Source organism: Onychostoma macrolepis, chromosome 05 (assembly GCF_012432095.1).
Source record: "Onychostoma macrolepis isolate SWU-2019 chromosome 05, ASM1243209v1, whole genome shotgun sequence".
In the NCBI taxonomy this organism is placed as follows: Eukaryota; Metazoa; Chordata; class Actinopteri; order Cypriniformes; family Cyprinidae; genus Onychostoma; species Onychostoma macrolepis.
In genome coordinates this window covers 2727065-2748325 of record NC_081159.1, presented here as the reverse complement: position 1 = coordinate 2748325, position 21261 = coordinate 2727065, and the positions used below count along the sequence as shown (strand labels likewise).

Here is a 21261-nt window from a genome sequence, read left to right as displayed (position 1 = left end):
GAATGTGTGTAAGGCGTTACTGTGTCTGACCTCAGTGTGTTTCCCTACTGTACACCGCAGTGACCCTCAGTGTGTGTGTGTTTAAATGTGTTAAACACTGTGGTATCACATGTTCATGTTCTAATTTGTTACACTGTTTAAGTGTAAATTGTGTTATGTTTTCTTCTAGTATTTTGATCTTTTCATGGTTATGATGATTTTTTTGCACATATATTCCTTTGAAAATATTGTATGGTTTACAATCAATAAAGCAATTTTGAATTTGAAATTATAGACAGAACAACTGAATGACAGAATGATGGCTAGACAAAACAACAGCTAGATATTCAGACAGACAGACTGATAGATACAAAGATGGAGCAACAGATGGATGCATGGATGGATGGACAGATAGATAGACAGACCTTTCTCCACTTCAACGCTTCCACATCCTGTACTGTCTGTACTATCAAGAAATGCTACAAATAAGCCAAAACAAGGAAGACAGAAAATGGATACAGGAAGCGAGAGATGGTTATATTTGTTCTTCTTGGTCATTAACAGCATGCTGTGCGGCTTAACAACAGCTCTAGACCAGTAATCTGTCAGCCGCTGATATACTGCTGTCACATTCATATGCACACACCTCACTGGACCCTTCCAGAAACAGCAGGCAGTCAGCAATGACTGTGACAGCCGCATTAATCCGGTCAACACCGGTCAAAGCCGTCAACACTCAGGAACAGGTATAAGATCACATGGGTTTTGGGCGCCGCTGCTCTTGTCCATCAAGCTATCACTTAGCCTTTAGAAAGAGATGACAGACTCACTCGTTTGCTCCTCTTGGAGTACGTGTTCTTCAGCAGACGATCTTTCACCCGCTCCTGGTCTCGCCCCATGCTGGTGGCCAGATTGCAGAAGCCGTTCTCGTCTATGTCAGGGGTCACGTTCTCCTCGGCCTCCTTCTGTTGTTGAGTACAATCTCCTCCCATTTCTTCTTTTCCATTTTAACTGAAACATTCTTGTTCTGACAGGGAGGAAAAGAAAGGACAGAATGAGAGATGTTATCCACTTACTCTGCAGGTGAGAGGTTCATGATATCAGTTCAATTACAGCAAAACGCATGTATACAACGTCAAATACCTTTTAAAGACTGGGAAGAAGAAAAAAAAAGGAAGAGATGAGAGAAAGGATAGGAGTGGGAGAAAAAGCGGAAAGGAGTGTAAAGGAGCAGAAAGGTAAGAAAAGGGGTGGAAAGCAGCAGAAAGGAGTAGAAAGGAACAAAGGGAAGGGAAAGGAAAGGAAAAAAGGAAAGAAAAGGAAAGGGAAATGGAAAAGAGGAAAAATAAATGGAAAAGAAAAAAGAAAGCAGACAGAGGTGGAAAGGAGTAGGAAGGAAAAAGATGAAAGGAAAAGAAAAGGAGAGAAAGCAAAAGAATAAGAGGAAAGGAGGAACAAGAAGGAAAGAAACGAGAGGAAGAAAAGAAAATGGAAAGGTTTGGAAGAAGGAATGCATCTGTTTCATGTTTCTGCATGATAATCATGGGGTGACTTTTCCAGTAAGTCTGATATCATTCTCTGTTTCTACTCAATTATTGTGTGATTAAAACAAAACCTGACAAGAAAAACAAACGGCAAAATACTGTACAGCTCTGTAAACATGACTTTGCCCTTTTAAATGAACTACAGCTATTTACAGTTGGACAAACACATGGGTTCACAAAGGCTTGTTTGCATCAAGTCAAAATGCACTGCAAGATATCAAAACAAATCAATGCATCTGAAGATGAAATTAAACATAACAGAGTAAGACTGTATGTACTCCACACACTCTTGGTTAAAAACTCCGAATCAAACTATGCATTTTCACTTATACTTGAATATTGTTTTGTTACACTGGATTTTGGGGCATATATTTACACCGACACATCAGCAATTGAAACTATGCTCATTCACTGAATATATTCAAACCTAAACAAACAGAATGAGTGATTTATGTTTTTGCAGTAGACCAGAACATGCACTTCTGTCCTTATCTCTGCCTTTGTAGAGTAAAATTCACCAGGACATGCAATTCAATCAGGCTATTTTTTTTTTTTTTTTTTTTTAACAGTCTCCTTCATCGATGGCCGATCAGACTCAGGACATCCAGAGGACATCCACTTGGAGAGCTGGGTGGTATACACATTACACTGTGTAACAATAAAAATATGGTTTATATTGCAGTACAATTTTTATATAGTTATAGGCAGGTCTACTTTGTTATTTACCCATGAGAAGTAATTCCAATGCGCAAGGATTAACTTATTATTTACTTATGAATAATCTTATATTTTGGTTTCCATCCATTTATTTAAAAAAGCAACTGTAAATGTAAATGAAATAAATTAATTAAAATAAAACACATTTTATTATTAAATACAAAAGTATTTAATTCACTGGAATTTCCAGTGATGATGATGATGATGATGATGATGAAACCATTTTCCCATTCAAATACCAAGAAAAATGACTACAAGTTTGTTTTTTTTATCAGTTTGGTTAGTCACACCTGCAGTTAGCGCTAATGATCATGGAAATGATTTTGTGCTGTCAGTTTTATGGCAAGACACAGCAGAGCAAACTATTTTTTTTCCCTCTTAAAACCGTGAGTAACATAGATTTCCAAAGGTCATCACAGTTTAAATAAAACAAATAATAAGCTCCAGTTAAGAAACCCACCATGTGTTTACACATTTATCTTTCACAAACAAAGAAGGGCAAGGGTGAACATTCAACAACAAAACCAAAGGAAACTTTACAGCATCTGGAAAGATTTTGGTATTTCGAATCGCTGGTGAACGCTGGGTCATGTGGAGTAAATCAGTAGAACAGCTCAGTCTGAATGACCACAAGGCCTCAGAGAGCAAACACAAAAAAAAACACTGAGATTTGGTGGGAAAAGGAAAGAGTTTATTCCATTCCACCATACTCATCTAAACCACCTGCATCTGGTCAAGAAACATGTCCTAAAATCTGGCAACCAGCTGACGCTCGCTATCCACATTGTTCCTCATTATCCACTACTGAATCCAACATAACATAAAAAAACAAACACACTTATGTTGAAAGAGCGCTTGAGCGTGGTATGTCACAAAGTTACAAGGACTTGAAATCAGCAGGGAATTATAACAGAAACGAGTATGAAGTTACACGCTACAAAATAGAGAACATATTTTTAAAAAATGAGCTATAAGCACAAAAGAATAACTAAGAAGTCTGTCCAAAAGAATATATCAATAGTTCAGAGGAGTTAACCTGATCTGCCTTTTAGCAGCCACAGCAGGAGACGCGAAAGAGATTAAATATTGATCAAATGACACACTGGCTTCCTCTGAATAAAAGAGAAGACAACGATGGACAGAATGTGTGTTCAGGTCTTTCAATAGCAGTTTTAGCTGTTTTGAGAATGTGGTTGTGGTGGCTTAATGGGAGAGTTGAACCAAAAAAAATGAAAGGATTGTGTCACAATTTGTGTACTATGTACATGGACTATATTACAAGACAAGATTTTGGTGATTTATGCATCTTCTGCAAGCTCAATAAATAAGCTTTCCATTGATGTATGGTTTGTTAGGATCGGACAATATTTGGCTGAGATACAACTATTTAAAAATCTGGAATCTGAGGGTGCTAAAAATCGAAATATTGAGAAAATCACCTTTAAAGTTGTCCAAATGAAGTTCTTAGCAATGCATATTACTAATCAAAAATGAAGTTGAGATATATTAATAGTAGGAAATTTACAAAATATCATCATGGAACATGATCTTTACTTAATATCCTAATGATTTTTGGCATAAAAGAAAAATCTATAATTTTGACCCATACAATGTATTTTTGGCTATTGCTACAAATATACCCCAGCGACTTAAGACTGGTTTTGAGGTCCAGGGTCACATATACTGTATATATGATGATTTGCTGCTCAAACATTTCTTATTATTATTAATGCTGAAAACAATTGTGCTGCCTATTTTTTATTTAATAAACCATGACACATTTTTACTTAAAAAAGGCATTTATTTGAAATATTTATTTCTTTGTAACAGTGTAAAAATGTGTGTGTGTGTCTATATATATAAATTTAATTACTGGTTGTTTCTGAAATGTAAATTCTGTCATCATTTTCTCTCTCTGTAGTAGTCAAGTAGTAATTACATTACATTAATTGCTCTGCTTTGACAAGAAAACGTCGCTAAACATGATGTAAGTGGCTGTTAAGATGTGGCTCATTTAACATATGTACCTTGAGAAAACAGCATCACAGTTCTTTTTACAATAAAGATGAAGAAGAATATCTGAGATCTCATTTGTACGGCATCTGAGGCTTTCTCTGTGCTGTTATGAACTTTACATCATCGTAATTGCACTAAATTTAAGTCAGAGCATAAAAACCAATGTTCAGAAATGTTCTGCTTGAAGGGAAACTGTTCAAAGTATTTTTTGATACAAGCAATAAATCACATGACTGGTACTTTACAGTGCCTCGACTCCGCAGTTTATCGGCTCTGCTGCTACACACGTCCTCAAAAAGCTGTCAAAACAACTACGAGAGCCCTCCATCACAGCACTAATGTATTCCCAAAGAGTTCAGTGAAGTCAGAGCTGATATTTTGGTTAATGTGGCATAAAGACATCACAGCTGAATGTCTGTCGTGTCACACAAGACAGCTTTGATTCTGTAAGTCAACATGGCTTCATCAGTGGAACACCTACACAAGCATCTGACGCTTCCTGTGCTCGGCGTAAGGGAGAAACAGCATGTCAAGTGCAATTCGCATTTCAGCATTTCAGCATTTCCACCAGCTTTCCTGCATGCAGCCGTCAGCTACTGATCTCTGCCTCCTCAGCTATCCAGAGGAGAAAGATAGCGAGCGAGAGAGAGATGAATAGTGAATGGATGTTGGAAAAAGACACACTGACTGTTATTTAAAATGGAGTGCAAGAATCTCTCCAAGTCCAACACCTCCAGAATTCCTCCGGCTGTTCTGCACTGCAACCATTGCCAATGACCTCCTAAAGAAATTCCACAAAGTCACGTTTTACAACCAGGAAATATGCTTCTATTCAAGATCGTATCTTATTTTAAAGAGGATGATGTGAAATTTGCCTTCTCAAATATGTGCAGTGAAAACAGCTGCTCATAACTGGAGTTACAGAGTTGAATAAATCTAAACTTTAGCATGTAACATGAACGATACCTCAAACGGTGCGGTCAGATGAGGAGAACTGAACTAATACTTTCCTAAAAGCCAATCAAGAGAACTTAAAGGAGGGAGACAAGCCATAAAATGCAATTATTTATTACCATTGAATATTAGATTCTTAGTGGTCTGTGTAATTATTTAATATGTTTATTTATAAATTAAATAAATTGCGCTTAATTAACATGCCGAATTGAGAGACATAAGATTAATAATTTTTTTTTAATTCATAAAAGCCTATCCACATCAAGTCTGATGCAATTTATTTAATTAAACGTATAAGATAGATAAGATAAATAAATTAAACTAAAATAAAATAAAACATTCTTTCTTTTATTTTTTTATTCCACAACTATTCACTTACAGAGTCAAAAGTTTGCCAGTTCAATGTTCAACAATAACTATCACCAGCTGAGCTGTAAAAAATGTATACTTTGCCTGGTAACATTTTTTATGGTCCTGAAAGCCAAAAATGTAACTTATTTAGCACCACGTTCTGATAAGTAAATGAACAAACAAACAAATAAATAAAAATACATATGATGCATTTTCTACAACACTGTTTGGTGCCGCTAGTGATGCAGGAACTATATACCGTACATTTACCGCAAATTCAATTTCTCGTTTAACAGATCTCAGTTTATAAATCATTTAAAACTTCCTTGCTTTAACATTGTTAGTGCTCGTCTTGTATCTCTTCAGTAAGCCAAAATAAAGGGCCATTAACTTTCTAGACACTATTAAAGGTTTAACAGGATCTGCAGCTAAAATCTTCCTTTCAAGGAAAGAGTGATCATTCAGCTAGTTTAATAGACTGCATCTTACATCACATGCGTCTGGCAGTAGCCTTTGTATGGAAATACCCATCTGCATTATTGAACCCGCCAAGATGCAGTGAACTCCAACTCCATTACGGTACCATAAATTATCGCCTCGCAACACATGATAAAATTACACTAAGTGGAAATGTGTTTTTATGCTATTTAAGGGATTTTCTGCTAGATGTGCACTAAATGCCATTGCTTTGGTGAAAGCGAATCCGCAAGAATCAATTAGTCTGCGGGAATATTCCCACCCAAGCAGCCCACAAACTGGAAATCAAGCCAATATACTGCATCTGATGGCCAAAACTGAGAGAGAGAGATAGAGAGAGAGAGATTTGTAACAGCAATTCAGAAATATTTATCCATGCTAGGAGGGCACAGAGGCTGTAGATTTATGTGTATATGGTGAGCTGTTTCTGCACACGCTCAGATCGGTGGGATAAATCACTACGTTAGTGAGCAGAGTTAAATTGCATTGATTTAGCAGAGTGTTCGACACTGTGCTGGCAGTCTGTGCAAATGAATGGAGTTGTCAGCTCCTGCACATGGACACGCAAGCACACACACACACACACACACACACACCTTTAATTAAGTCACATTGAAAGCACAATTTACAATGTCTTACACAGGCAAAAGCTCTCTGAACAGTAGAGGTCTGACAGCAGAGAAGCAACTGAATATGTGTGCTCAGCTAAACATACCTACAAGTGATACATAAATTACCCACAGGCTTTAGGTGCTAGAACTAAGCATGAAACATAAGTATGAGACACAAAAAAAGCTATTAGCACTTTCTGGCAGTTTACATGTTTCTCAGGGGTTCAAATGGACATATTAAAAAGGGCTGTCAACTGACTACAGATAATTAACTGTATGATATGCCGATTAATTAATCAACTTAATCACATACTGTACTTGCATACATCAATATTTGCTGAGATTTGCATCCATATGATTAGAGGCTGGGCACAACAGTACCAGGAAGGAGAAAAAAACAACAAACAAAAAAAAACACAAAGTTGCTTATTGCTTTTCCATGTTTGAAGCAAAAGCAGTAAAATTATATCAGTATTGCATATATATATTAAGATTTTTATTATTATTTATATCTATACACACACACACACACACACACACACACACAGCTATAATCTACTAAAAAGTGGCTTTGGAAGTCAGAAGAGTTTTATTTCCTCTGAATATCAATAAATCCATCACTGATCCTAATTTACATGTAGAAATCAATAAAACTGCACTTAACTAGCATCAAATTGACAGCCCTAATATTAACTTTTTTTTCCCTTTGTGCAAATCATAAAGGTCTATTCACAAGTGTGATGCAATTCTGACAAATAATAATTAGTGGTCAACCAATATATCATCCAATATTTGGGATTTTTTTTATTTATCGTGATTGGCTGATACATTTTTCTGTTTGGCCAATGTGTCAGAATAGGACTTTTATCTTGACAACACACAGGACTTTTATTTTGACAGTTCTGCTTTTACTATTTTTACATTGTGTGATATCATATGTCATTAGCCACCTTGCTTCCTAAGATATCAGCATTCAAAAAAATCCATATCGGTCGACCACTAATGATCGTATTTGTTAATTTGCACCCAAATGTTTCATGCCAATTGCAATATTCCAATAAAATCAATCAATCAATCGATAAATAAATAAACAAAATAACAATAAAGACAAACAATGCAAAAACTTCAGGGTTTAAGAATACAAACTGCTCGTAAATAAATAAGTAACTTAAATAATTTAATTTAAGTGAAACAGATCTCTTTGTTTGTTATATCATGTTTTGTGTATGGGAGACAAAATGTTTCAAGAAATGCATTTCAATTTTTCTGCTCAACTGAAAATGAAACTTGCCAAACATATGGACTCGGTGTGAATGAACTTTCAAAACAGCAGTGAGAAGTGAATGTTGTTCAGGTCTCTGAGGTTGCCCTCATTAGTAAATCAAGCTGCTCGGAGGACAGCACAGAGGAGTTCTGTCTGTTCCTCTCTCTTTCCCTCTATCTGCACCTCTCTGTGTAAGTGACCAAGCAGGAGGCTGCTTGTTCCAAGTCATTAAAACGCATCCACAGACCCGAGAAGGCCCAGAGTTTTGGCTCATTACTTCGATTCCCCATGGAGCTCTGCAGGAGAATCTCCATTTTAAAACACTACCTCCATTCGGGCCCAGTGCCCTGACTCTTCCCGTCTCATCTGCCGATTCCACTGAATCAGCTCCTCTAGTTACCGCCACAGCCTGTCCCTGACTCTCAGCCTCACACAAGAGCTTTGATTTAACATCTGGGCCCTGAAAACCAGAGACGGGGAACTTAAAGTCAACTCCATCCACTGATTTACCAACATCATGTCAACATCACGAAGTAGAATCTGTGTAGGAAAACGGGTTAGATCATCTCGAGGCTGCGCATTACACTAAATTCACCAGAAAAAAAACTGGTACAGTTTCACAAAGTTTCTCTTTTACGTATGCGTGATTTGTGTCATCACACAAATGTATATTTTCGCCATATGGACACATTACGTTGACACAGTCACCTCTGATAATGCAGTAATGTAGACATTCATTTTCTGTAAAGCTCTTTTGAAATGACGTGTTACATATATATATATATATATATATAAAAAAAAAGTGAATTGAATGAATATATGCATCAATACTGCATATATATTATGATTATTTATCTCTATGTACACGCATTCGACTATAATGGGTTGGACCAAGTGAAAAAAGCAAGATAGACAAAAAGATATATACAGAATCCAGACAATATATAGAATGTTTTACAGAACGATATATCTTATCTAGAAGTTAGACATATAGACAGAATTATTGATAGATAAAAAACAGACAGAACGACAGAATGATAAACAGAATCACAAAAAGAATGATATACAACAATAATAGACCCTTTTTCTGTTAGTAAACATTGTGATGTTTTTTTCTGTGGGCGGAGCTTAGGTGGAGGCAGAAAAATTCCCCTGACCGCTTCACTAGCGCTAGCTATGCAGTCTGTTAGCTTGAGAAATTCCGAGTTTACCTGCATATGTAAGGTCACTCACTGTCCGGGACCACAATTGTTATTTGGAAAGGTTAACTTTAATGGATGAAACGAGATTGAGTAAAAGCATGTGTGGGTCGGCCAAAGGATGGACGATCTGACAGGATTCAGTGACTCACATCCAGTGTTGGGTGTAACTAGTTACTAAGTAATTATTTACTGTAATTTAATTACTTTTCCCTTAAAAAAGTAAAAGTAAGGGATTACTCATTCTTTCTATAATTTAATTACAGTTACTTCTTATGTAATTGAACTTAATACTGTATATAGACTGTAGAACATTTATATACAATACAATAGTGGATTTAACATCAGAATTTAAAGTCTAATCTTAAAATGCATGCTTTTTTGTAACCAACTCACTTTAAATTCTTTGGTTAGTTAATAAGAATATTGGTAACACTTTAGTGTCCAATTCTCAATATTAACTAGTTGGTTATTAACATGAATATTACTGGGATATTGGCTGTTTATTATTACTTAAAAACACACACATTATTGTCTTATTCTGAAGACCTTATTCTAAATCCTTAATCCTACTCAATACACAACTACTTTACTAAGTATTAATAAGCAGTAATTAGGAGTATATTGAGGCAAAAGTCATAGTTAATAGTTAGTTAATGGTGATAATTGGATTTTTATTCCAGCCACAATTACTCATAACAATGTATATACAATTACACATGATTAAGCATATAAATCGTCAGTTTGTTGTTTTACACACATGCACACAGACTAATGTTCATACACGACAGATGAGTGAGATGCATAAGAAATATTTAGACGTGCCCATAACAACAAAAGTGTGCGTTGCAAACACGAGCATTTTTTACGATCGTTTCTGTCCAGTCCGCTCGGTTTATCTCGTTTAACCTCGTCGGTTTTGTTGTCTGGCAGTGGCAGCAGCGTTAAAATTTCAATATTTCTGACTTTATTCTCGCAATTCCGAGATTATATCTCACAATTCTGATAAGAAAAACTCGCCATTCTCTCTTTAGAGTTTATCTCCCACAAAAAAGTCTCAAAAAAGAATTGTGAGACAAAATAGGTAATGTTGCATGTAAAATGTTATAGGTTTAAATGGTATTTCATGCTGTAACTGTGCAAATATAATATGTTCCCAATGAACTGCATGTGTGAATATTATGCAGACCAATTGTTTAAATCAAATTTATGCTTTAAAAGTAGAGTAATCATAGCAGGTTTCATTCATTAGTCTGTCCGTTTAAATGTCTGCGTTTAGCTTCAAATGGCGTTTTTGACGACAGTATATTCTTGCATTCCGATTCTGACATCCAAAGGCACAACAGTACATTTTATCTCTTATTCCGTGGATTTTTCCCGTTTCACTCCACTTGTTACGCGTGCAGCTTCTAGTGACGTAACTGTGACATCTACACGAAATTGGTCTATAGAATGATAGACAGAGTGATAGTAAGATAGACAATGATATACAGAACTAAGAGAGACAGACAGATAGACCGATTTTAATACATTATAGATATTTTTTCTTCTATACTTATCTTAAAAATAAGCATTTATGATCCTAAAAATCTACTTGAGATCTAAATAAAAGATTACATCCAAAAAGCTGTTCTTTTTCATCTTTTTTCAAAAGTATGTATTTTATGAAAACATTAAAAGTATCTTCATGAAGACGACTCCATTTATTTGATTCTACTCATTACGGCAGAAATCACTTCAGACTACCCTATCAACCACTCTGAGCCCGATGAAACGCGAGGATTCCCAAACTGGCAATTTAATACATTTAATAAACTCCACTCATCTTTTTAATAAACGGCAAGGTGTCATTTACTGCAGCAGAACCAGATGGAACATTTACTACTCACAGCTGATGGCTCCGGTGGGACAGGCCTTGTTACCATCACATCTCAAACACCAGAGTGATTCTTACATTCACACAGTTCTTTACTCTTCATTTATATCTTTACTGCTGTATATCCAGATATAAAAACCTGTCAAAAAACCCGGAAGACTAAAGCGAAGCAAATTGAAAGTTTTTTTAAAAGTCAAGAGTTAAACCCAAGAACCATCGCTTTCCTGAACTGCACATTCTGAATGCATTTTTCTTCTCTGCCACATCCAGCTCAGGTCTTGAAACCTCTAATAATTACTCTTCTTACATAAATGTACTGTTGCTTTAAGAGGAATCAGAGCACTGGGCAAATTTAGCCCATGCTTGGCTTGAGTTGAACAGCCCAGTGTGGCGTCCTCCAGTGACTCGATAACTGCTTCCTGCTGCACTGTGCTTGCTTCCTGCTGTGAGGTTCTTGAGAGTGAGGACTGACTGAGCTCAGAGCAAAATGACAGTGACACTGCAAAACAATCTGGCCTAAAAAACAAGGTCAGATTTTAGGGCTATTACTGTCAAACTGCCTAAGTCTTATGTAACTGCACTCATCCTTAGTGAAACCCATGATCTGGTGTTTGGATAGTCAGTTCTCCTGAACGCTCCACAAGGCTTCACAATGTTCATTGAAAATCATTCATCCGGCGATGCCGGTCACTCAACTAAATCTGTACACTATACAGGGAACTGCGTCACATTACTGTAAGATTAAAGGTTACAATTATTAATTCAATTCAATTGCTATTTAAGTTGCATATAAGCATTTAAACTGAACAAAGAGGTTATATATTTAATTGCGTAATTACGTTCCTACTCGATTTTGTTGTTGACATACGCATTTACACAGTGGCTGTCAAAAAAAACTTGTTCTCATGACAGATTCATTCAAACATACACTAAGTAATATAAAGATCACAAACAGGTAAAAATATAGATCTCTAGATTTTTTTTTTTTTTCGAGCCAACTAATGTGGCTTTTCTGAGGTAAATGTAATGGTTTTTTTTTTTTACAAGCTGTTTTTTGAGATCTTGCAACACAACACAGTTGCAACACTGATTGAGTGATTAGATATGATACATTCAACATCTTTCAACATACCTTCTGATACTCATTCATTTTTGTTTGGTGCTACAACTAGAAGTAAACAGAAATCAAGATGATTGGCACACATGCTGTTTGAACTGAGGCACATAGATTAGGGGTCTGTGATATATATAGTCTGCGATAATATCGTAATTGTTGTTTTAATGATGTGCGATTTGACATTATCGAGTATTTTGCAAAAACCATTCAAAACACACCTACAGAGTGCACGCATTTATTACGCGAAGTGTGTTCTTTCACTCAAAGACTAGGGACTTTGCTGTCACTGCAGACTGTCACTACATTTAGAATGATCACAACAGAAAATTTATATAGGCTATTTATACCACTTCATATAGCCTAGTTAATTCATTTCACACGAAGAGTAACACTGCAAAAATTAAAAAAAATTTTTTTACAGTTCAATAAACAAGCAGTTAATTAAGAGACTTACATTTTAGACACATTTCCTGTTTTTGCTGTATTTCGACAACAAAAATCACTCAAAACACAGTCACAGCGCTGTTTTGCGTCTCTGAGCAACATGACGGCGTTTCGTTCCTGAATGAATCAACCGTTTGAATGATTCGGTTCAATCGTAATGACTCACTTATTAACAGTGACTTGCTTCCACCTGCTGGTGGTTTTAATTTCATATTCAAAGTATCTTTTATTATTTAAATAATTTCAAATATCAGTATTTAACATTTTGTGTTTAATATATCAAAACATGATTTATGCATTTGTAATTGCAGGTTAAATGCATTTATGTCTTGCATTAAACAGTGTGTATATGCATCTAAATGCCATTTCAGATGCAGCTTCTGTGTTTTCTCTGCATTGCAAAGATGAATTTTGTTGATGCGGATTTCATTTGCTTGGTAACAGCCCAAAAGTCTTATTAGTCTAATTCATTGATTAAATGTAAGAAATTTGACTTAAACGATAATGGACACTTTTAGAATAAATGGCTTTTTAAAAGGTAAAAATGCCCATAAAATGTAAGAATTAGTTTAAACTTATTGGAAAAGATTCATTTCTATCAGTGTGAACTGACCACCACACAGAATATGAAGAGTATCAAAAACTTTAGGAGTCAGCTGTCCACGACAGTCCTTAAGATACCAGCACAATAACATGCAGCAAAATATCGTCTAATTATCATTATCGATAAAATCCCAGAAAATATAGAGATTTTTGTCAATATCGCACACCCCTAACATAGATTTGTCACACCATATTAAATGGTATTTATTGTTTGAATTTCATGATAAAATTGATATAATTTGAAACCCAACACTTTGCGCAAAGCTTATTGTGATTTTTGGATGGCAGGTACACTAGAATAATGTTTAGTTCATGCATAAACAGAAAACTGTATGGACTAAAAGACTAATTTAAGAATCACTATTAGTTAAATCAAAATGAACGAAAGTAGTGGCTAAATTTCCTCGGACTAAATCTATGGAACTTCAAGAAGTAACAAATATCCAGACGGGTGGTGCACAACAGCTTTATATGTTTCCGCAAATCTTAATGCAGAGCTCCTATTTATTTGCCAAATACAAAAAAAACACATTCCATTTGACACGTGCAAAGGCCTGGATGCCTTTCCAATTTGTTGACTAGTGTCATATTTTGGAAGGTCTGAGAACATATTTGACTAATTAGGCCTGCTGATGACAAATCTCTGACTCATGACTCATCTCTTGGAGTGTTTTGCTGAAACTCGATGTTAATGGGCTCATCTAACAAGCTGTGCGAAGATCATCATCTTTCAACAAATCAGACCTAACAAGATAATAAAACTCACTGTATGTATGCATGCATGCATGTATAATGAGTGAGGCAGGGCTGAAAGCTGATACATTTATGATTCATCTTGATCGTATAAAGCTACAAGTCAATGTAGCAGATGACAATTCTACACCCAAAAAAAAATAGGTAGACCTAAATTTTAGATCTTAATTGCAAAACTTGCTTCATGTACTGTGTTTGACTAACTGGGACTTGTCACAACACTACATATCGCTGCCCTCTTGTTGATTTAATTGCTTCTATTGTCCTCACTTGTAAAGAATCTGCTAACTTATATGTAAATGTACATATACAATTTTAATCCATTTGGATTACACAGTCTTAACATATATAACAAAATAATAAACCTGAAATAGACAGTTCAGAATTCATACCCGTTTCAATTTTATATACAATTCAAATATATAAATCTTGAAGTAGGATGTAAATATTTTTTGATTGCAAAACAATTGCATTGTAAATGTCAAGCTAAAGTGCAGTACTTATAAGTACTAAAGTACAGAAACTTAACATAACTTATATAAGAGAAAGAGGCCATTCAGCCAACATATTATAAATGAAACTCAATTATCCAATGCTACATACATCCATCTCTGAAGGGTAACATCATCAGAAACGTACTATTTTTAATCTGATTCCTTTGACTTAATGACATTCAATTGTTTTAGCTAATAATAGCTCACCCCTTCAATTAAGCTTGACAGAAACATGTGTATTACAAGGTTAAACAAGTGCAACGAGCCCTTCGGTTGAGTGGCACATTCATTGTGAGCGTGTGCGTGTGTGTGTGTCTCCCTGAGAGAAGAGCTACTTAAGGCAAATCTTCACCTCAGGAAACATCAACCATCCATATCCCTCTCATATCTTCCATAGCGTTTTCTGGGGAAATATCACCTTTGACCTCTTCTCTCTCTGTGCCGGTGTACAATTTATTCATACAGGAGCTCAACTCTTCTCAAGGGAGAAGGGAAAAAATCCCATTCCTCTCACATCTTCAACCTCCAAGCTAAACAGCTTCTCTCATACTACAGTCAAAATGAAACTGTCCTCCAAAAAGCTGTAGTACATTTCAGGCGGTCGACATCGCCGCGTTGGAAAATTCTGATCAGCAATGATGTCATAGCGCAGTGGTTCTCCAACAGCGTGCAGCGGCACCCCGGGGTGCAGTGAAAACACTTCCACGCAGCCTCCGGTTCCTCGCGCTGCGAAAGCCAAGACAGCCTGCCATTTATCGTTATTACATCTGAACGTATGCCAAAGTCAATCTCATAAAGAAAGGGTTGTTTCATTCTTAAATTATGAATCTTGGATGATCACTTGCTGGGCTGCCATGCTGTAATATCCAGCGGCTGTCAGAAGCAGATGTTTAGTGTGCATCTAAGAAGGTGACCTGCTGATGTTCCTGACTGAATTCAGCTGCACACTACGAAACTCGCACTAAACCTAGTGTTTTAAGACATAGCATTTAAAATAAATGTGAGAAATCCACTAAAACAGTTTGAGAATTCAAATATATTGTTATAAGGCCTTGTTTTACTCAGACAGGTAGTAAAAACACATTGACTCAAGAACACGAAAATTAGCAGGGATGCAGTGAACTAAAAATTCTGACTTGATACTGATACGGCAATACTTATTTTGATGTTATAGCATTAACCAATAAACGGCCGCTATCAAAATTCTATACTATTTTGACTAAACAAATATAAAATAAACACTGAAATCCGATTTATTAAATTGAATTTTTTTAAAGATTAACTGAGCATTCAATGCAAAGGTAATCTAAATGTAAAAACAGGAGTAATTAACAAAATATAAAAATGTATAATTATAAAAATGTTATTATTATCAGCTGAATAGCAGTAAGGTGCCAATTATGTATGCCTACCAATTAGAGTTTTTAACTGATAATGATGATGATAATAATAATAAACCATTATCGAAACTGTAATATTAGTCTAAACTCAATATGGTGCGAATATATTGTGCATTATATAATTAGTTTATAATTAATTTATAATAATATAATATAATTCTTTAAATAACAATATTTACAAAATACAATTCAATGAGACAAATGAGATTACACAAACCTGTAATGTAACCAAAAATGTAACTTTACACAAAAATGATCTTAACATTCACAAATAATAATAAAGAGGTTAGCTATCCACTGACAAGCAGAGTCCGCTTTCAGTAGAATTTGGAACTGTCAAAGCGGGAAAAACACATCTGGTTGTTAGATGAAATATTGTTCTATTACTAAGCCACCAAACCAAGTCCACACTGATGTTTAAGTGATTAATACGACCACACTTCTGAATGATAACTACCCTAAACAAACAGCAAGAGTCATATCTGAATACAAATTTAAATTTGGTGCCGAGTGAACACATCCCAAACCTTTGAGAGAACAAACAAAATGAATACATGTTTGGTTGCACAAGGTGACACAATAAATGAATTAAATCTAGGTTTAAGTCCTATCTTTTTAGTTTGAGAAAATGCTAGAAATTGGATAATTGTTGCTTTGTTAACAACTCTGAAATTACGTGTCAGTGCAAGCAAATAACAGAAACGAAGGCACACCACATGCTGAAAAGACCAGCACACCTGATGAGTGTTTTCTATTCACTCAAAGCAGGCAATTATGAATAAGTCTAAGTGTCACAGCAGAAAATGAGTGGGCCTCTCTACATGAGAGAGAGGCCTTTGTTTAATTGTACGCAGGAGAGAGACGAGGCGAGAGAGAGAAATGGGAGCGAGTGAGACGTGAAGGAGAGATGAGAGAGATGTAAGGTTAAGGGCTATCTATTATGTATGACAGAAAGCTCTTGGCAATGCGCCTCTGTAGGAGGACCTGTGGAGATTGAGTCACAGCGAGAGAAGCAGGCCAGAGGCCAAATCCCTCCAGCACGAGAGATCATCAGAACCCGTGCTCACCATTACACCTGACTGACACCACGGCAGGAGAGGAAATCACACTATGAATGGCAAACAAGCAGAATCTAGAGAGCAGAAGGGCCCGCTGCCGATATAATGCACACACGGGCTTGGGGTGGGACTGTCTGTGTGGCTGCCCAATGGTGGGTGAAGGGAGTTCAAACAACTTCAAAAATTAAATGAACAATGCTTGTTTTAGAGCTGCCAAAGCCATCTGACACCAACCAGCAACAAGCAGAAATTCATGGTTCTCCGCTATAGCTATTTAAAAAGGCCAGCCATTCCATATGTTCAGGCCCAGCTTCCCCAACTTTCAATAGGAAATGTGTCAACGCTGGAAAAAATGCTTGATTGATTGCCATGTCAGCTAACACAGCTATATTCAAGTAACAAGTGAAAAATACATAACTAAACTATATTATCAAAAAAATAAAATAAAATAAATAATTTAAATGTTTTTAATGTTTACACAGGACAAACAAACTGAATAAAATGGATTATGAGCCTATGAACATGAAAAAAAGATTTGAAAAGAGGGGGAAATATACTGTAAATTTTAAATACCAGTATTAGTGATATTTAAAAAAAAATCTAATATAGATACCATGTTAATATTACACACGATAATATTGTAAATAATCCAGTAACTATCTGGTTTACACGTAGCAGTATTGTAGTTTAATGCTGGTTGCCAGCCATCATAAAAAAAAAATATTTATTTTTTCCCCAAATTGTCTTTCATTATTAAGATAACACTGTTATTGTGAATTCATCTGGCCAGAAAAGCTGTGTCGTGAAAATGTAATATGACAGACCAATTTAAAAAATTTAAATTACATTATATTAACACCAAAAACATGAGGATAAGTGTGAATATTAAGAATATATATATATATATATCCATAAATATACTGACAATTTTGTGTTCTCAAATTCACCCAAAAAAAGTGAATGAGGGTAGCCAAACATAGAAAAACAGACAAACATTGACTGATTAATCAGCCTCTCATTAGTATATTCATATACAGTTTACTAAGAAAGCAACGTAAAGACTGCAGCAAAGTTTCAACTTAAAACAACAAGAAAAGCTGCAGTTATATTATTAAAAACTAACAGAACACTTAATGAAATACTGCCAGAAGACATGCATCCTCATCAGAGGAAATGCTGGACTCTTCAAGGCTAACATAAATTTAAACATGCTTTGCAAGGCCTGGCTTTTCTCAAGAGCTACTAAGGTGTGTGTGTCTGTCTGCGTGCTTTAATAAGAAGCAATCCATTCACTTCCTGCAGGGAGACATGTTTATACAGCTCCTACATTTGGTGAGGAAGCAGAGAAACTGATTAGCTTCATAGCAGGCACGCACACTTTCATCTACTGGCAAAAGAGCAAAAAGGTGAAACAAACTCTCTTGTGAGACATTGTGTAAACGTGTAGGATGAATCTGACAACATAAACCATCTGAGAGAATCGTTTTTCTCAGATGCTTCGTTTACCCAGCATGCACTTCACCCTTCTGCTCTTCCCTGCCTGACAGAAGGCACAAAGCACATTTGCAGGATTGAATTTGTCTCTGAATCTTATTTGTCTCCAAACTATCGTTTTAAGTCGGAGCCGTGGCTCCATGTGCTCTAGACATGATGACTTGTGATGGTCATGTGGGTTATACAAGTTCAGATCTGGCCGGCGTTGTGTCCAGGCTCGGCCTCTCTAAATTCATTTTCTGTCACTTTCGATTACACTGGTTACATTTAAATGAAATACAGCCTGAAAAGACTGAACATACAAATAATTGTCTATAGATTTCTGTAGGGATGACGTCATTTTGTAGGCCAACTCAGAAGCCAATAAGATTTTTTTCACTGGAAACACAACATTTATGAACTTTTTTGAGATGCTTATTAGCAACTGGCTTTTTCAAGACATGCAAAAAAAAAAAAAAAAAATGCAAATCCATTTCCGGGTTTTAGAATTAATTCCTGCAGCAATACATAGCCAAAAACAAAAAATGATGACACGGGATGAAACGATACTACATTTCTCCGCTGATACCAATAGTCGATATTGATAGTTAATAGCTGATACTAACAGCCAATTCAAAATGACATCTGTCAAAGCCAATAATTTGGTTTTCTTAAGGAAAACACATTTTTTTTGTAACTTATTTCAAAAAGTGAAAATTTCATATATTCTAGATTCATTACATGTAAAGTAAAATATTTCAAATATCCAGTATCTCAAAATATTAGAATATTTCCTAAAATCAATCAAAAAAGGATTTGCAAAACAGAAAAGATCAATTTCTTTAAAGTATGTTCATTTATGCACTCAATACTTGGTTGGAGCTCCTTTAGCACAAATGACAGCATCAGTGGTGTATAAAAAAAATTCTTAAATATATGCATGTATGTGTGTGTATTTGTATGAAACTTTTATTTTTGATGCAATTAATTCATTTGACAGCACAAAAAAAAAAAAACTATTCCAACTAATGTTGTACACTATACAGAGAACTCTCTCATTTAATACATTATAAGAGGTTAAAATTAACAGCAAAGCCCAAATTTACTGTTTACATTTTGTGTTAAAATGGACAAGAGACATTTTCTTGATAGACTCATTGCAGTCAGAAACGTTTTTCTTGACATGATATAATCAACCTTGTTTAATCGCTATTGGCCAATAGTGCAGATAACTGCTTTTATCAGCTAATACAGGTAATTGGATGATCTAATCAGTGCATCCCAAACAATGACCAAAAAAAGGAACAAAAAGTCACTTTTACTTTCAGTCTTTACTTACAGTCATTTCAAAGAGTTATTTGTATAGGTCTTTTCATTATATCAATGATCCAAAGCAGCTTTAAAGAAAATTGTGTCTTAATGTCCCCAAATTCAAATGCAACTGTGGTAAGGGAGAAAAACATTACTGCCAAGTTTTATGACTGAAACCAAACCCAAACTTACACCTGTTTTCATTTCCTTTCCTAATGAGTAGATGCACTGATTCTCACAAATCAGAAGTGAGGGGGAGTATGTGCACCTGAAAGACAGAAACTCCTAGAAAACTCACTGGAAAGATTCTGTTAAGCAGAAACTAGAAGAACAAATTAAATCATTCCAAAAGCCTAAAAGTGCCCCTCTACTCGACTTTCCCTGCTTCGGTCTTCCTGAATCGCCCTGTTGAAATGATCACTCCCAATAATCAAGAGAAACTCTGGACGGCGGCGGTTCTTCAGGGAGCCACTTAACCACAGGCTAACGCTGGTAATTAGCTCCAGCCGGCAGGAGGGGAAAGATCTGTGCCACCTGCTGGAGAACATGTACTCTGGAAAAGGAGGAGGTCAAGAAACGAGGGGGATTTCAAAGGACGAGTGTGAGCCTGGCCCTTAAAACTTGGTTGTTTGATTAACACCATGCCCCAGCTCTTCATTTACAAGGCATGCATGCTTGCTTGAATGCCGAAGCATAGATTTAAACTTAATAATGAGACTGGATTGCTTAGATAATCATTTAATTGTCAAACTCTGCAGTCCATTATTCTAAGAGCTTAGTAATTAAATGGATTAATTGGTCCAAGTACGATGCCAGCATAATGAGATGACTGATCAGTATACAGACTCACTGATGTGCTTTAGCTATACTCCTGTTCATTATTTGCAGATGAAGAGTTATGCAAGATCTCGGAGCCCCCATTAATACAAGATAGAGGCCTGGTAATATCAAAATCAAAGTATTTTTTATAAATGATGTTCAAGCTGATTCATGGAGCATTTGTATATCACTTTAATGTATATGAGCTAATGAGACTCCAGACAACATGCAGAAAACTAAAGCAGTCCTCCTGTTTATGCCACTTATCAGTCTGACAGTGTTTTCGCTCAGTAAGTTATTTCTGCATTATAAACTCATCCATCAACAACAGACTGAGAGAGAGTGACAGCGAGAGAGAAAAAATGACAGAGAGAGAGAGAGAGAGCTGTATAGTACTGGCACCAAACCCAGCGTGTCCTGCCAGCAACTACAGCTGCTAAATGGACAGACGGCAACAAATACACTTCAAATACAACACAGTACGCAATAAAATACACATCTACACTGGCAGCCAGACTTTTAGCCTTATTAAAACAGCTTTAAATGTAATAATATAATCATTGATCATTTTTAAACCGTCAGCAAATAACGAGAGCACATACTCTGATTGCATTGAGGACACAGGCCCTAGATCTCAAATCTTCATCTTTAGATATGAATACTTTTATTCAGCAAGAATGCATTGAATTGATATAAAGTGACGGAAAACACTTTCAGCATATTAGAAAGAAATTGGAGTAATGGCTGCTGAAAACTGCTTTGCCATCGCAGGAGAAAACTACATTTTAATTTATATTCAAT

The 21261-nt window shown here is 35.8% G+C and overlaps 1 protein-coding gene across 1 annotated transcript in view; it reads right to left on the bottom strand.

Annotated features, from left to right (window-relative positions):
- Nucleotides 1–21261, bottom strand: part of fbrsl1 (fibrosin-like 1) — a 293809-nt gene that overhangs the window by 229399 nt on the left and 43149 nt on the right. Inside the window, 2 exon segments of the mRNA XM_058776797.1 lie at nt 810–955; nt 958–1006. Of these exon segments, the coding sequence (XP_058632780.1) occupies nt 810–955; nt 958–1006 (195 nt within the window).